At 42.4% G+C, this 15,054-nt stretch overlaps 2 protein-coding genes across 2 annotated transcripts; both read right to left on the bottom strand.

Annotated features, from left to right (window-relative positions):
• On the bottom strand, positions 1,052 to 6,440 carry LOC109820879 (cytochrome P450 81D11-like). Its single transcript, XM_020387074.1, has 2 exons — positions 6,303 to 6,440; positions 1,052 to 1,531 (listed from the first exon to the last, which is right to left on the bottom strand). The coding sequence occupies exons 1-2, from the start codon at positions 6,387 to 6,389 to the stop codon at positions 1,052 to 1,054; spliced, it is 567 nt and encodes a 188-aa protein (XP_020242663.1). The 5' UTR covers positions 6,390 to 6,440.
• On the bottom strand, positions 9,068 to 14,652 carry LOC109820877. The gene is made up of 7 exons (XM_020387073.1): positions 14,265 to 14,652; positions 13,830 to 14,036; positions 12,823 to 12,922; positions 12,633 to 12,692; positions 12,445 to 12,537; positions 11,199 to 11,259; positions 9,068 to 9,177 (listed from the first exon to the last, which is right to left on the bottom strand). Exons 3-7 carry the CDS (start codon positions 12,880 to 12,882, stop codon positions 9,068 to 9,070), a joined length of 384 nt encoding a protein of 127 aa, XP_020242662.1. The 5' UTR covers positions 12,883 to 12,922; positions 13,830 to 14,036; positions 14,265 to 14,652.

Here is a 15,054-nt window from a genome sequence, read left to right as displayed (position 1 = left end):
GTAAGAGTTTCGTGATCTTTGTTCGTGCAAAAGATTACAAGGAGTGGGCTTTGGACAGAATATGACAGTTGATTATGTATGTGAGGTTGAGAGATTGAGAGACGAAGTTGGTCGACCGAACCACATAAATCCCGGTGTTCTTTTTTCTTGATTGTGGTCGTTTTATATCTTGTTGATTGTGGGTTGGCTTCGGAGTTGCGCATATTGTAGTAGGCGGAGAGAGTGAAATTCCCCAACAGGAGCAACACCATAAGAGAGCTTGCAAATTTAATGACGTCGAGGACAACGAGTTTGTTACTGAGGCGGAGTAAGGGGAAACTGAACCGTGTTAGAAGAGAAGTCAAAAATAGAGAGGAATTAGTATTAAATAGAAAGGACAAAAATACCCTTCCCTATTTACAACCCTTTTTTTTGTTTTATAATAATTAAAAATCAGAAAAATAGTATTTAGGAGTACCAAAGCAATCCTCTAAATTAATATACACGTGTTCGAATTTGTTAACCTCCTCAATTACAATACTCAAAGAAACTGAGATATCGGAAAACCTCAAAGCTTCCCCCATAACATTTCAACAAAGGTTATCAAGCTAACAGCTGACATCTTAGTTGTATCGTGCATCTCAGTACCGGGGAACTATTATTAACCTTTGCTTTCCTATGAAATAACTGTCTTTTTTGCAATGCTGTTCATAATGTAGATCGAGATGCTTCTATGTTTTTTGGGCTTTTTTCTCATTATTAGTCCCTTCTGCCAAAAGTTGACTTCTTCATCGTCGTCCTTGCCGGTTTCACCTTAATTTCATCCATAAGTTAGGTTTCAATAGTAGAGCCAAAGACAGTAACCAACATTTGGCAAACAACTTGAAGTTTCATTACAAACAATTTTCAATACATTTCATGATTGTGAATCAGGTATCATGAGTCCTCCTTTATCAAACCAAACACGCACGCACACACGTATGTAGCTGTTCTTTTTATTTTCCATATAATATAACAAGAAGTTTAATTATTTGCAGCATAAATTTATAGAAATAAATTACCTTGAAAAGATCTAAGAGAAGAGAGGCAGCATGAAGCGGCGAGCCTTGTACTTGGCCATCAAAGGCTTGCGCATACACACATCAAACCCCCGGCTCTCGCTCATGTCGACAAGCTCCTCTCCTACTCTCTCCCACTCAAAGCACTGAAGCAAACTCCCTAAAACCATGAGCATCACTCTCATGGCCAGACCCGACCCAGGACAAATCCTCCTACCAATCCCAAAGGGAAAATACGCGGACTCAAAATCTTTGTTCTCCTGGGCATTCAAGAACCTTTCGGGCTTGAAACTGGTTGGATCAACCCAATGCTCAGGATCTCTGTTCACCGCGTACACATTCACAATCAGCATAGTGCCTGAAGGGACATGGAAGCCGTCCACGGTGCACTCGTTTCTTGATTCGTGAGGGACGAGGAGGGGATCTATGGAGCAGAGCCGCAAGGATTCTTTGATGACGCTGCGGAGGTAGGGGAGGTTGGGGAGGTCCGAGTTATTGCAAATAATCTTGTTAACGTTATTTGTTTTGATTTAGTCATTTATTTGACCTATTCTCTAGCTTACCTATTCCATAGGAATAACGTTGCAAATAAACAGGCAAACAGGTTTGCACTTTGATATGTATAAAAAGGGGACCATCAGTACTCAATAAAAACAGAACTTCAAAGCAAACACTTGCAGCAACGAAGATTGAGAGACAATCTTATTCTTTTCTTATTTACAGTGAGTTTTCTTGTAGTTCCAACTGAGTGTGTGAGAGAGTCTGAGTGAGTCCCTTGTCCAACATTTGGTATCAGAGCGAGGTTGTATGCCAAAGATCATGCCACGAAGTAGCAGCTCCGGCATTGATGACGCTACTACCACGGGCGCGCCGATTAACAAACTATCCGGCGTAACTCTCCACTATCCAATGCTGACCAAGACGAACTATGCTGTATGGGCTATCAAGATGCGTGTCTACTTGCAAGCTCAAGGCGTCTAGGATGCCATCGAGCCTGGAACGGATGTGGAGACAAGGAAGGACAAAATGGCGCTCGCTGCCATTTATGAAGCCATCCCCGAAGAAAGCCTGCTGCTAATAGCAGAGAAGGAAACGGCGGAGAAGGCTTGGCAGACGCTCAAGACCATGTATGAAGGCGCAGATCGCGTCAAGGCGGCAAAGCTCCAAACTCTCAGAAGTGAGTTTGAAATCCTCCGCATGAATGAGACGGAGACAGTAGATGATTTCGCCGAAAAGCTGACTGCAATAGTCAGCAAGATTGCTGGTCTGGGCGGCAAACTTGATGAAAGGACCGTCGTGAAGAAGCTCCTTCGTGCCGTCCCCAACAAATTCCTACCGATTGTCACATCAATCGAGTAATTTGTTGATCTAACGACGATGACCGTGGAGGAGGCGATTGGCCATCTCAAGACCTTTGAGGAGAGGGTCCGTGCCAGCGGCGGGGATGATAATGAGCACGTCCTACTGACCTAGAAGGAGTAGAACATAAAAGACAAGGAATCTAGTGAGGGTTCCAGCTCGGGCACGTCCAAGGGGTGCGGCAAAGGCAACTGGCATGGCCGGGGACGCGGGCAAGGCCGCGACAATGGCCGTGCTGAGGAAGGTCACGATGATGATCAAGACTACAAGAAGAAAATCAAATGCTACAATTGCAACTACATGGGGCATTATGCCTCAGAATGCCGGTTCAAGAAGAAAGACGAACGAGTTCACTTAGCCGAGAAGGATGACGACGAGCCAACTTTGCTCGTAGCACAAACCTGTGCACTAGTGCAAGCCACCAAGGAGCCAAACGTCTAGGTGATGCTCAATGAGGAACGCGTGGTTCCAGATTTGGGAGGTGAAACAAGGTATGTGAGTGATTCTTGGTTTCTAGATACTGGTGCAAGCAATCACATGACAGGAAACAAAGAAAAGTTCACAGAGTTGGACAAGTCTGTGGGAGGCACCGTCAGGTTTGGAGATGGCTCTGCGGTCGAGATCCAGGGACGCGGCACCATTCTTTTCAAGTGAAAAAATGGTGAACACCGCATTCTTACGGACGTCTACTACATACCACGACTGCGGAGCAACATTGTCAGTATCGGCTAGTTGGAGGAGAACGGGTGCCACGTGGTACTCAAAGACAATCACCTATGCATCTTTGATCGCAGCAAAAAGCTGCTGGCCAAGGCCAGGAGGTCCAGAAACCGACTCTATATTCTCAATTTGAATATTGTTGAACCAGTACGCCTACTGACAAGCATAAAGGATGATGCTTGGTTATGGCATGCACGCTATGTCCACCTGAATTTCCAAGCACTCCGAAATCTAGCTAACAAAGCCATGATAGTGGGGTTGCCGCACCTGGATCACATTGATCAAGTGTGTGATGGCTGCCTTGTTGGTAAACAACGTCGTGCACCTTTCCCTCTTGAAGCAAGCTACCGAGCAAATAGACCTCTGGAGCTGATTCATGGTGACTTGTGTGGGCCAATTTCACCGCCAACAGCAGGAGGTAATAGATATTTCCTTCTATTAGTTGATGATTTCAGCAGGTATATGTGGATCTCACTGCTAAAAACAAAAGATGAGGCACTGGAGGCCCTTAAAAAAATCAAGACGGCAGCTGAAACGGAGGTAGAATTGAAGCTCAAATCCCTCCGGACTGACAGGGGGGGCGAGTTCACGTCAAAAGAGGTTGAAGTTTTTTGTGACAAGCATGGAATCAAGCATTTCCTCACCGCACCCCAACAAAACGGCGTAGTTGAGCGAAGAAATCAAATAGTGGTGGCAATGGCACGAAGCTTGTTGAAGAGCAAGAACATGCCTGGTTGTTTCTGGGGTGAGGCAGTGACCACGACGGTTTATCTGCTAAATCGCGCACCAACTAAAAACGTTGTTGGGAAAACGCCCTACGAAGTTTGGTTTCAAAGGAAGCCCAAGGTGCATCACTTGAGAATATTCGGTTGCCTCGTCCATGTCAAGCCAGTGACTCCATTCCCCAAGAAGCTTGCAGACCGAAGCATGCCCATGGTGTTGTTAGGATATCAACAGGGTTCCAAAGCCTACCGCGTGTATAATCTGGTAACAAAGAAGATTCATGTAACACGAGATGTCGTGTTCCAAGAAGACAAGCAATGGGATTGGAACCTAGTACCAGGCAAAGATGCAAGGAGAGAAGGTAATGTTTTCACAATTGAGAATTGTTCTCCTCAACCTGCTACAGGAACACAGGAAGGCGACGAGGAGTCAGAACCTGGCACACCACAGGTGGCTGCAGTACCGACTGGGGAGGGAGTGCATGGAGCCTCACTCGTAGGGTCGACGGCGGGATCCCTCTCCAAGCTCCAGTGGGACGACAGGAGCTGGACCTCGAGGCTATAGATCTCTTCAAGATGTATATGATACATCTACACCCATTGATCTTGAAGACGAAATAGGACTATGCCTTCTAGGAGCTGAGGAGCCTACAAGCTATGAAGAAGCAAAGAAGCACGTGAATTGGAGGCATGCAATGGAAGATGAATTGCAGGCCATACACCAAAATAATACTTGGGAGATGGTGGATTTTCCAGATGGCCACAAACCAATAGGCCTAAAATGGGTCTTCAAGATCAAGAAGGACTCCGAAGGAGCAGTGGTGAAACACAAAGCAAGATTGGTGGCTAAAGGCTATGTGCAGCGCAAAGGAGTGGATTTTGATGAAGTCTTTGCACCCGTGGCGAGGCTCAAAACAGTGCGGCTGCTCTTAGCCCTGGCCGCACAGGAAGGGTGGCGTGTGCATCACATGGATGTTAAACCAGCCTTTCTCAACGGAGAATTGGAAGAAGAGGTCTATGTCTTCCAACCACCCGGGTTCGAAGAGAAGGACAATGAGCATAAGGTTTTCAGGCTCAAAAAGGCCTTGTATGGTCTTCGTCAAGCCCCTCGAGCATGGAACTCCAAGCTGGACAGGAGCCTTACATCACTCGGATTCGAGAGAAGCCCACTCGAGCACGCGGTGTACAAAAGGTGTACTGGAGAATCAAAGCTTCTAATTGGAGTTTATGTGGATGACCTGATTATAACCGGGTCTGATGACAATGAGGTTGACAAATTCAAGAAACAAATGATGGAGTTGTTCCACATGAGTGACCTAGGATTACTCTCGTACTATCCGGGGATCGAGGTGTCACAAGCGGCCTTTGAGATCACCATGTGCCAAGCAGGGTATGCGAAGAAAATCCTTGAGAGAACCGGAATGTTTGATTGCAATCCCTGTTAAGCTCCCATGGAACCAAGGACCAAGTTAAGCAAGTTCAGTGAAGAACCTCCAGTTGATGCAACCTACTACCGCAGCATTGTAGGAAGTCTCAGATACTTAGTGAACACTAGGCCAGACATCGCTTACTCGGTTGGGATTATAAGTCGATTCATGGAGAAGCCGACCACTCAACACATGGCCGCGGTGAAGCAAATTCTCAGGTACATACATGGTACACTTGATCTGGGCTGTATTTATACCAAGAAGGAGGAAATGACGAAGTTAGTCGGGTATAGCGACAGCGACCTTGTTGGCGATATAGATGACCGGAAAAGTACCACAGGTGCTGTCTATTTCTACGGTGGGAATCTGATCACTTGGATCTCTCAGAAACAGAAAGTAGTGGCTCTTTCTTCATGCGAAGCGGAATATATTGCAGCTGCGACTACAGCATGTCTAGGCACATGGCTGAGTCGCCTCTTGGCTGATCTCAGAAAAGAAAAAGAAGAGGCAGTGATCTTGAGGATTGACAACAAATCTGCGATATTGCTTTGCAAGAATCCGGTATACCATGACCGAAGTAAACATATCGACACCCGTTATCACTATATTCGAGAGAGCGTGGAGAACGGGAGAATCAGAGTTGAGCATGTCGCGTCAGAAGAGCAGCTAGCTGACATCTTAACTAAGCCACTCAGTCGTATGAAATTCATAGAGTTGCGAAGCAAGATTGGACTGCAGACTGTGAAGAAAAGGCAAATAATCTTGTTAACGTTATTTGTTTTGATTATTTGACCTATTCTCTAACTTACCTATTCCATAGGAATAACGTTGCAAATAAATAGGCAAACAAGTTTGCACTTTGATATGTATAAAAAGGGGACCATCAGTACTCAATAAAAACAGAACTTCAAAGCAAACACTTGTAGCAACGAAGATTGAGAGACAATCTTATTCTTTTCTTATTTACAGTGAGTTTTCTTGTAGTTCCAACTGAGTGTGTGAGAAAGTCTGAGTGAGTCCCTTGTCCAACACGAGTTGTCAAGGAGGCGGTTGGAGCCCACCACAGTGTTTATTTCGGAGGTTGCCTTGTTCTTGGCTTCGGGATGGTTGAGGAGAAGAGCCATTGTCCACGCAAGCTGCTGGTGTATGGGGGTAATCCCGGATAATAGCAAAGTCTGCATGGGTGCGCTTGAAAGTTTACCAAAGCACGCCGTATTAATAGGCAACACATAACATATACATCCATGTACATGTAACACATACGTACGTACAGAAATATAGGAACATACCAGTGAATTACCTGCTGAGATTTTACTGTTTTATTGGAGCAACTGTTGATCAGGGACATAATTTGTCGCCTCAAAATTTTAGTTTTCTTTTACTTAATTTGTATCGTCCAAACAAAATTTCACAAAATAGAAAAAGTACTTTAATTATCAAGAAAATACTCTCCTGTCTTAGGGGTTTTTTTATAGTAAATCCAAAGAATTACTCTCATTTACTAGGAAAACCCACCTAATTCCATATGTTCCAATAAGTCAAAAAATACAAAGTTATTTTTAACTTTAAATTCAAAATACAAAACACATAGTATATATAGCTATATACAATTGGATAGGCAGCTATACATCCTATGATATATAGCTACGCATCTAATATGTATAGCTATACATGCTATAATATATACCTATATGCCCTATATAATGTGTATATAAACTTAATTTGTGCTCTATATTTTGTATTTAAAAGTAAATAAACTTTGTATTTTGGAATTATGGGAACAAATATAGAAGGATTCGGATCCTCTCCACTACAAAAAAAATAGTGAAGGGACCACTACATAATCACAGCCATTGATTATCTAGTTGATGGTTATGATTTTTTCTTTTAGTGCAAATTAGGAATGAGTGAAATACACGGGGGTATGGTAAGTGTTAGATTTAGATTGTATCACAACCGCCTACTAAATAATCAACGCTTGAGATTAAAAGTAGTGGTCTCTCCACTACTTTTTTGTAGTTGAGAGGATCCAAATCCTATATAGAACTAGGTGTGACAAACTGGGAGTATTAATTACTTTGGGTTTGTAACCAAAAATATTTTCACTTCCTTTTACTCTCCCGGGATGAATCCAAATACATTTTTGCCTACCTGTATCATTCCTTTGAGTTAGTTATCAGTGCAGGTCTCCTTCCCCTCCCTCTCCTGCATCTCCACAAAAGCTTCAATCACGTTAGAAGTAGTAGTGCTCTTTTCGTCTTTCTTCTCGCTCCCTCGTTGTTTTCTTTCCGCCTCCAACAGCTCAACCACCAACTCATCCAGCTTCCTCCCCACCCTCTTCCTCTCCCTCCTGTCCCAAAACCCCACGCCCACGGCAAAAAGTCCCCGACGCTCACCACGCTCATCAACCGGAAGAACTCCTCAACGCCCCAACGATACTTCCTCCCGATCTCCGTAACATCGTCTTCATCCTCCCCGAAGCAACGCTTCCCGGACACGGCCCTCATCACCACATTCATCGTGAGATTCGAAAGCTTGGGGCGTAATAAGCCGGAGTTAGGATGGTCGACTCCTCCTCCTCCTCCTTTGAGAAGAGATCTTAACAAAACTTTGACTTCTTGATGGATGATGCCGCTGGAGAGGGAGTTGAGGATGGCGGGGGAGAAGATGACAGAGTTGATGGTGCGGCGTTGCCTCTGCCAGAGGGGACCGTAGGGAGTGGAGCCGAAGGCGGTGAAGTTGTAGGTGAGAGTCTTGAAGCTGGGGAAGGGGGGGCGGGTGGACTGGCCGTAGCGTACGGGAGAGTCGAGGGAGGCAGTGGGTGGAGGGGGAGGGAGAGGAGGTGGAGGTGGCCAATGATAGGGAGGGAAGAGGGAGATGGAGGGAGGGGAGGGGAGGAAGTGAAATCGCGTCGACAGCGGCGGAGGAGGACGAGAGTGGAGGTGGAAACAATGGAGATGCTGGCTAAGAGAATCAGGAGGGTGTTCATGTCTGACATGGCAGATTAATGTTATGTTGAAATGATGATGATTGTGAGGTATTTTAAGGATTCGCATCCTCTCCACTACAAAAAAAATAGTGGAGAGACCACTACATAATCACAGCCATTGATTATCTAGTTGATGGTTATGATTTTTTCTTTTAGTGCAAATTAGGAATGAGTGCAATACACGGGGGTATGGTAAATGTTAGATTTAGATTGTATCATAACCGCCTACTAAATAATCAACGCTTGAGATTAAAAGTAGTGGTCTCTCCACTACTTTTTTGTAGTGGAGATGATCCAAATCCGTATTTTAAAGCCAGCAGCCGCTTACTATGCCACCTATCAATAGTGTAGCCCCGGCTGGCCCACCCCACCACCGTTACTGTAGCGAAGCGTGTGCACCTACGATAGTTGCACTATAAGTACCCCCAAGTAGGGGTGGCAAACGGGTCAACCCGACCCGACCCGACCCATATAAAATTTGACCCGACCCGTATAAGTGTGACCTGACCCGACCCGTTTAATAAATGAGTCAATGTGATCCGACCCGATTATTAAACGGGTTACCCGACCCGACCCATATAACCCGAAATAACTCGTTTATCTAATACAAGACATATACTAACACATATAACTAATAAAATTTTTTATACAAGCACAAAAAAACACTTCTTGCAAGCTGTTTAGACAAAAACTATCACTACTCACAACATGGAGTTATTTCAAAGACATATTCATTATTTAAATGTACTTCAACGAATTGCAAATATCGGCAAACAAAAATACATCGATGCAGCTCTTTAGACACAGACTAATCTAAACTTCAACAACAGCAACAACAACAACTACAGCAGCAGCAGCAGCTTCAGCAGCACTAACTTCAACAGCTTCAGCAGTCACAGCAGCATCAACATCTCCAGCAGTAGCTACAACAGAACAGTTGCAGCAGCAGCAGCAGTCATTTGTTCAAGGCCCTGGACGGTCCCAAATCATGTCGCAAGGAAAAATTTCTTCACAAGGACCTGGAAATATTGGTCGAGGGGGTTTCCTAACACAATAAGCAATGAAGAGCAGTAAAGGAAAACATATGTAGACATTATACAATAATGTAGCATGTAGTTATCCTGGCATGGGTATGCTTCTGTAAGAATCAGTTTAAACATTCATCTGTGCAGGAATTTAAACAGCACCCTGAGCAAGCAAGTGGCAAAAAATCTTTATGCAGCTAAATAACAAGGGCGAACCAAATCGAGATAATAGCTCTGTGATGGAAGAAACCTCAGGATCTCATATATGCTCAACAATAAGAAATATACGCATGCAGCCAGAGATAATCTGAATGGTCCAAGTAAATGCAGAGAAAATACACTAGACTCGTATCTGGCAAAGTTGAATTGCTAGAAACTGAATCAGCATGAACATGGCTGAGTGTTGAACTAATCAATGTTTAGCATGTTAAACAACCTAAGAGCCATAGTGTGATATCCTAGGTGGAAGGGAATCCTAAGAGTCAAAGTATAATAAGTGGGGTGGTATTCTAAGAGATGACTCCTTGTATTCTATGCAAGTAAATGTGTAGAGTTAATGTATGGAATATGAAGGGTCATGTATAAGTCTATATAAACCCATGAGTGGGAGAATTTGATATGAAAAAAAAAGAAAAAACATAAGCACCAAATTCTCTATCTTCTTCTACATCTCTCTCTCTCTCTCTAATTCTCTATCATACTAGCCTTAGCCAAAGTTTTTCTTCACTACTCAGTTCAGAATTACAACATGGTATCAGAGCTTCGTTACGACAACTGAGTGTTAAGAAACCCTACCTCTACAAAAACACGAACACCCACTACCAAAACTCTTCCAAATAGCCTCCTCAAAATGACCAATACAATTGTCGATTCTCCAACTTCATCTCGGATTCAAGTGGCTGACCCAATAGTCATTGAGTCCGACCCAAAACCTACCTCCGGCGAGATACGAACACCGATCTTCTCCGGGGAGAACTACGACTTTTGGCGGATCAAGATGAGGCAATATTCAGAGCGCATGACCTTTGGAAGCTGATGGAGAAAGGTTTCGAGGTACCAGAAGACGAAGACTCTCTCACCCTGGCGGAGCAGAAGACATTAAAGCTTAACTACACACTACAACAAAATACAATATTGCCGACGAAACAAAAGCGTCGGCAAAAGTTTAAAAAACGTTGGGAAAAATCTTTCCTGACGCAAAATGCAGCGTCGCTAACGCGTCGCCAAAAGTGCGTCAAGGAAAGTATTTGGCGACGCAAATACACTGCGTCGCCAAAAGTACACTTTTGGCGACGCGTCATGCGTCGGGAAAAGTATTGGCGATGCATGCAGCGTCGGCAAAAGCTATGCGTCGGCAAAAGTATAGCTTTTAGCGATGCAAAATTGTTCGTCGCTAAAACTATACTTTTGGCGACGCAAGTTAGCGTCGGCAAAAGTGCAGCTTTTAGCGACGCAGAGTGAAACGTCGCTAAAAGCTATACTTTTGGCGACGCAAGATAGCGTCGCTAAAAGCTATACTTTTGCCGACGCAAGGTAGCGTCGGCAAAAGTATAATTTTTGGCAACGCATAATTATGCATCGGTAAAAAGTATAATTTTATCGACACTAATTTGCATCGACAAAAGTAATATCTTTTCTGTCAACTACAAGCCTACACTGAACCTGAACATCCACAAAAAATTTGCTCACATTCACATCAACAAAGAAACCAAACATCAAATTATACTCCAAACAAGTTGCATATTATGATAAACAAGGAATTTGCTCCAATTGCAAAATAATTACATTCATTTCCATTTCCAAGTCAACACTCAAAGGCCTGTTTAAATATTCTAGTTTGTCATATTCAGTGTTTTCCATTTCAGAGAATGACACATTATAAGATTTACAGGAAACTAAACTAAGTTGAAAAAAAAAACAGTACATATCCATAAGCTCTTTCATGTGTGGTAGCCTTTCCATCAGTTCTTTGATTATTTCCTGTTAGAGAAAATGCAACGTCATATTATCAGCTACATATATATAGCTCAAACAAATACTATTCGTACAATTTTCAGAATTCATCGTATTTTCCCTCCAACTATTTTGTTACATTTCCTTCTGCAGTGAAAATATATAGCTCAAACAAATACTATTCGTACATATATATATTTCCAGCAGTATGTATATTTCCCAATTATTATTATTATTATTATTATTATTATTTTGGGGAAGGTGGTAAGAGGTTTAGCTGCTTTTTTTATACACTAATGTGAAGTAGCAACCTGCCATCTCTAGTTAGTATCTGTCCCTAGTTAAAGAGGTTTGCTGTAGCATCAAAGAGGGTTATAAATGATACCCAATAACCTATCTGATCATTTGGATAATTATCAGTTCAGATTTCTTTTTAAGTCCATCTAGTTCCATAAATTATGAAGGAAAAGCACATTCATACTGACAGTAAATGTTACTCTGCTCAGACTTGGATATGATTGACTAATAAAACAGCACATATGAGCATCCGCCTTACCTGGATGCCATGTCAGATTCTTTAGCATTTCAATGTTGATCCTATAATGGCGGCGGCCGCGGCAACACTAACAACAAAGCAGTTATCCAAAAACTTATGGGTTTCTGCTCTAATCCTTTTCACCATTTATCTTTATTTAGGCTCTGGCGGCTAGCCTTCTAGTGTTCAGATAACCAGATCACACTAGCAGCCTCACTCTGCAATAGTCATTTCACAAAACTTGATTACTGTTTTGTGGTTTATCCTAATTTACATAAATGACAATGATATTCGAGAGTATGAGATGGTGTGACAAGCTTGGAGGGGCTACCACATTGCAGGCAATCTTCACGTTAGTGTATAAAAAAAAGCAGCTAAACCTCTTATGCAAGTGAACTCCAGAATTGGAAAGAGTAGAAAGAGTATGACTTACAAAAAACAATTGGGAATAGTTTTAATTGTTCATGTGCTCTCTGTGGAGAGGAAAACATCCCGGAGCTGAGGGCAAACACTAAAAGTGGCTCTGGGGGCGTCAATTGAGTATATTCTGTGCTCCTCTGATATTTTAAAGGTATGAATAGCCAAAGCCAAAGCCTAAAGGTAATTTTACGGTTTATCTTATGAGCATCGAATATCGAAACATTAGAACCCGAAAATATGAAGGAAAATATACATACTATTTGTGGATGATGGGGTGGAGGTTTCATCTTTAGAATGACAAATTCAATGTCGGCTGGACTGAATGATTGACCTCTTATAGTATAAGATACCTGCATCAGTCACATAATATTGTCACTAAATTTCAGTTCTTACTTGAATTCTGATTTACCCTAGGAAATAGAGAAGAGAAGTCATCAATATGAACCTTTTGCATTAGAGCAAAGAACTTGATGTCATTTCTTGGAACTCCATATGCTAGGTAGGCCTGATAGATTTTGAAACAGCATGAGTTTAGAAGCAATTAAGGTATAAAGATATAAACAAATCTCAATTCCTACAGAATTTTTTTTAAAAGTTACATCTCATGGTAAAAAATGAATCCGTGTTATACTTACATGCATTATCAATGAATTATACAAATTGATCCAAAATGCCAGTTTCTGGTCATTGTTCATAGTGGATGGATCCACTTTTGCCAGTTCCCGCAAAAGGAATCTGCAGGAAAATAAGAAGAAAATGAGGATATAGTAAAGTAAAGAAAATCTAATGAAGTACATAGCGTCTCGTTGTCGGAGATAACATTGATGTTGCAGTAAATGGAGATAAGACAGCGTGGACTATCATCATCATATCCTTAATTTCATATCAATTGGTTACTATTGAAGCATGTCATATGTTTTGAAAGCTCCCAAAAATTATCACAACGAATTAACAAGAGAATCACAGTAAGTAAGAATCTAATACAAAATGTATAAGTCACAAAGCTAAGTACATAGACCATACAATATCATGGGTCAATTTATTTAGTCAACGTGGGACTCAATGCAGAGATCGTACAATCTTAACTACAACATTGCTCATTGAAAAATAACCAACGTGAATCTTTTCAGAGTGTCCGCAGCATACTCAATTTGTTCCTTCCCAACAGAAATAGTCAATTTGTCCGCAGCATACTCAATTTTCAGAGTGTCCGCAGCATACTCAATGCAGGGTAAAATAAATTAATTAGACATGTTTTTTACCCTCTCAGAAGTAGTCAAACGTATCATGAAACTCGACTCTACATTGGTCCAAATCAATCTATGCTTGAATATGTTGACATGCATTTCAAGTGTTTGGAAGGATTACTAGACAATCTGAAATAGGACTATCAAAAACATGTAAGGAGTTATGTCAGACCATCATATTTAAAAAAAAAAACTACTTACAGATGCACATGTGAATGAAAATTCCCAACCAATCGCTACAAATTTTGATAAACATAAAGAACATTTTTAGAAAGGTGCAGACATATGGAGCCATAAAGACATGGAAAATAGTACCGAATAGAACTAGATAAAACTAGATAAAACATTAACCGTCCAGTTAAGTGCAAGTAAAATGTGTTTAAAATTGTTCATACCATTCGTCGGAATTAATTCTTTTAATTCACTGTTTTCAGAAGGACACCTTTCTGAATCTCCACTTTCAAGCTCAGTAGCCATTTTTGAAGTAGCATCGTCCTCAGCAACGAAGGAGGTTGTGACGCTAACAAGTGGAAATATTGCAATCCTTGATACTTGGTTGAATACTGCAATAGACACACCAACAGCTGCAAGCTCAACTGGGCCTGCAATTGATGAACAAAGATCATCAATCTATTCGTTGGCTAAAGAAAATGCAGGGTACGGATTGTTGAATATATTTTAAAACCAATTTCTATATTTCATCAATTTCTTGTATGGTGTTTTTCAAGGAGTACAACAAATCAACATAATTCAGAATTTAAACCTAATAATTCAGAATTTAAACCTAATAATTGAAAAAACTCAGAACTGGGGTTTCGATCAAAGAGTACCTTATCACCGGCGAAATTAGGGGTTGCTGACGGTGTAAGGGGACCTGGACGGCGGGGTGGTGGCGAAGAGGAGAGAGGCGGAGGGTTGAGGCTGAGGTGGCAGCGGCGGAGAGGAGGGAGGAGGAGCGGCGGTGGGTGGTGATGAGGCTGGAGGTGGCGACGGCGGCGTGGGGAGGCGGCGCTGGGGGTTCGGGCGGCACGGATCTGGGAAGGAGGAGGGGTCCGTCGCTGAGGTGGGAGGGCGGCGGCGAATGGAAGAGGGAGAAGCGGAGAGAGGATTTGAGAGAGATGGGGTTTTGAGATAGGGATTTGAGCGGCGAACCAAATAAATTGCGGGAAATGGAAAAATTTTGGACCTTTGCCGACGCTAACTCGCGTCGCCAGTATAATTTTTAGCGACCAACAGCTTTGCGTCACTGAAAAACTATATTTTTACTGACGCTACAATTTTGCGTCGCTAAAAGCTATATTTTTGCCGACGAAAATGAAAAAACATCGGGAAATCCATACATTTTTACCGACGCTAAGTTAAAACGTCGCTAATAATATACACTTTTAGCGACGCTAATTATAAACGTCGGGAAAAATATATGTTTTGCCGACGCTAACTAAAATCGTCGGGAAAAACATAATTTTTGGCGACGTATTCAACCATGCGTCGGGAATAAGCGTCGCCAAAAGTGCAATTTGTTGTAGTGACATGAGGGATGCCAAAGCCCTCGGGTTGATCCAAAATGCCGTCTCCGACTCCATCTTCCCCAGGATCTCCAACGAGGAGACAGCAAAGGCG

This window comes from Asparagus officinalis, chromosome 8 (genome assembly GCF_001876935.1).
Source record: "Asparagus officinalis chromosome 8, Aspof.V1, whole genome shotgun sequence".
Lineage (NCBI taxonomy): Eukaryota > Viridiplantae > Streptophyta > Magnoliopsida > Asparagales > Asparagaceae > Asparagus > Asparagus officinalis.
This window is presented reverse-complemented; position numbering and strand designations above follow the sequence as displayed.

What these genes read in the sequence shown, in the direction of transcription:
- LOC109820879 (XM_020387074.1), bottom strand. Translation starts at nt 6,389, where the DNA reads ATGGCTCTTCTCCTCAACCATCCCGAAGCCAAGAACAAGGCAACCTCC. An exon ending in GCTCCAACCGCCTCCTTGAC is followed by an intron (nt 1,532 to 6,302) that starts AACTCGTGTTGG and finishes ATTATTTGCAAT; the next exon opens with AACTCGGACCTCCCCAACCT.
- LOC109820877 (XM_020387073.1), bottom strand. Translation starts at nt 12,882, where the DNA reads ATGAACAATGACCAGAAACTGGCATTTTGGATCAATTTGTATAATTCA. An exon ending in ATAATTCATTGATAATGCAT is followed by an intron (nt 12,693 to 12,822) that starts GTAAGTATAACA and finishes AAAATCTATCAG; the next exon opens with GCCTACCTAGCATATGGAGT. An exon ending in AGAGCTTATGGATATGTACT is followed by an intron (nt 9,178 to 11,198) that starts GTTTTTTTTTTC and finishes GTTCTGTTGTAG; the next exon opens with CTACTGCTGGAGATGTTGAT.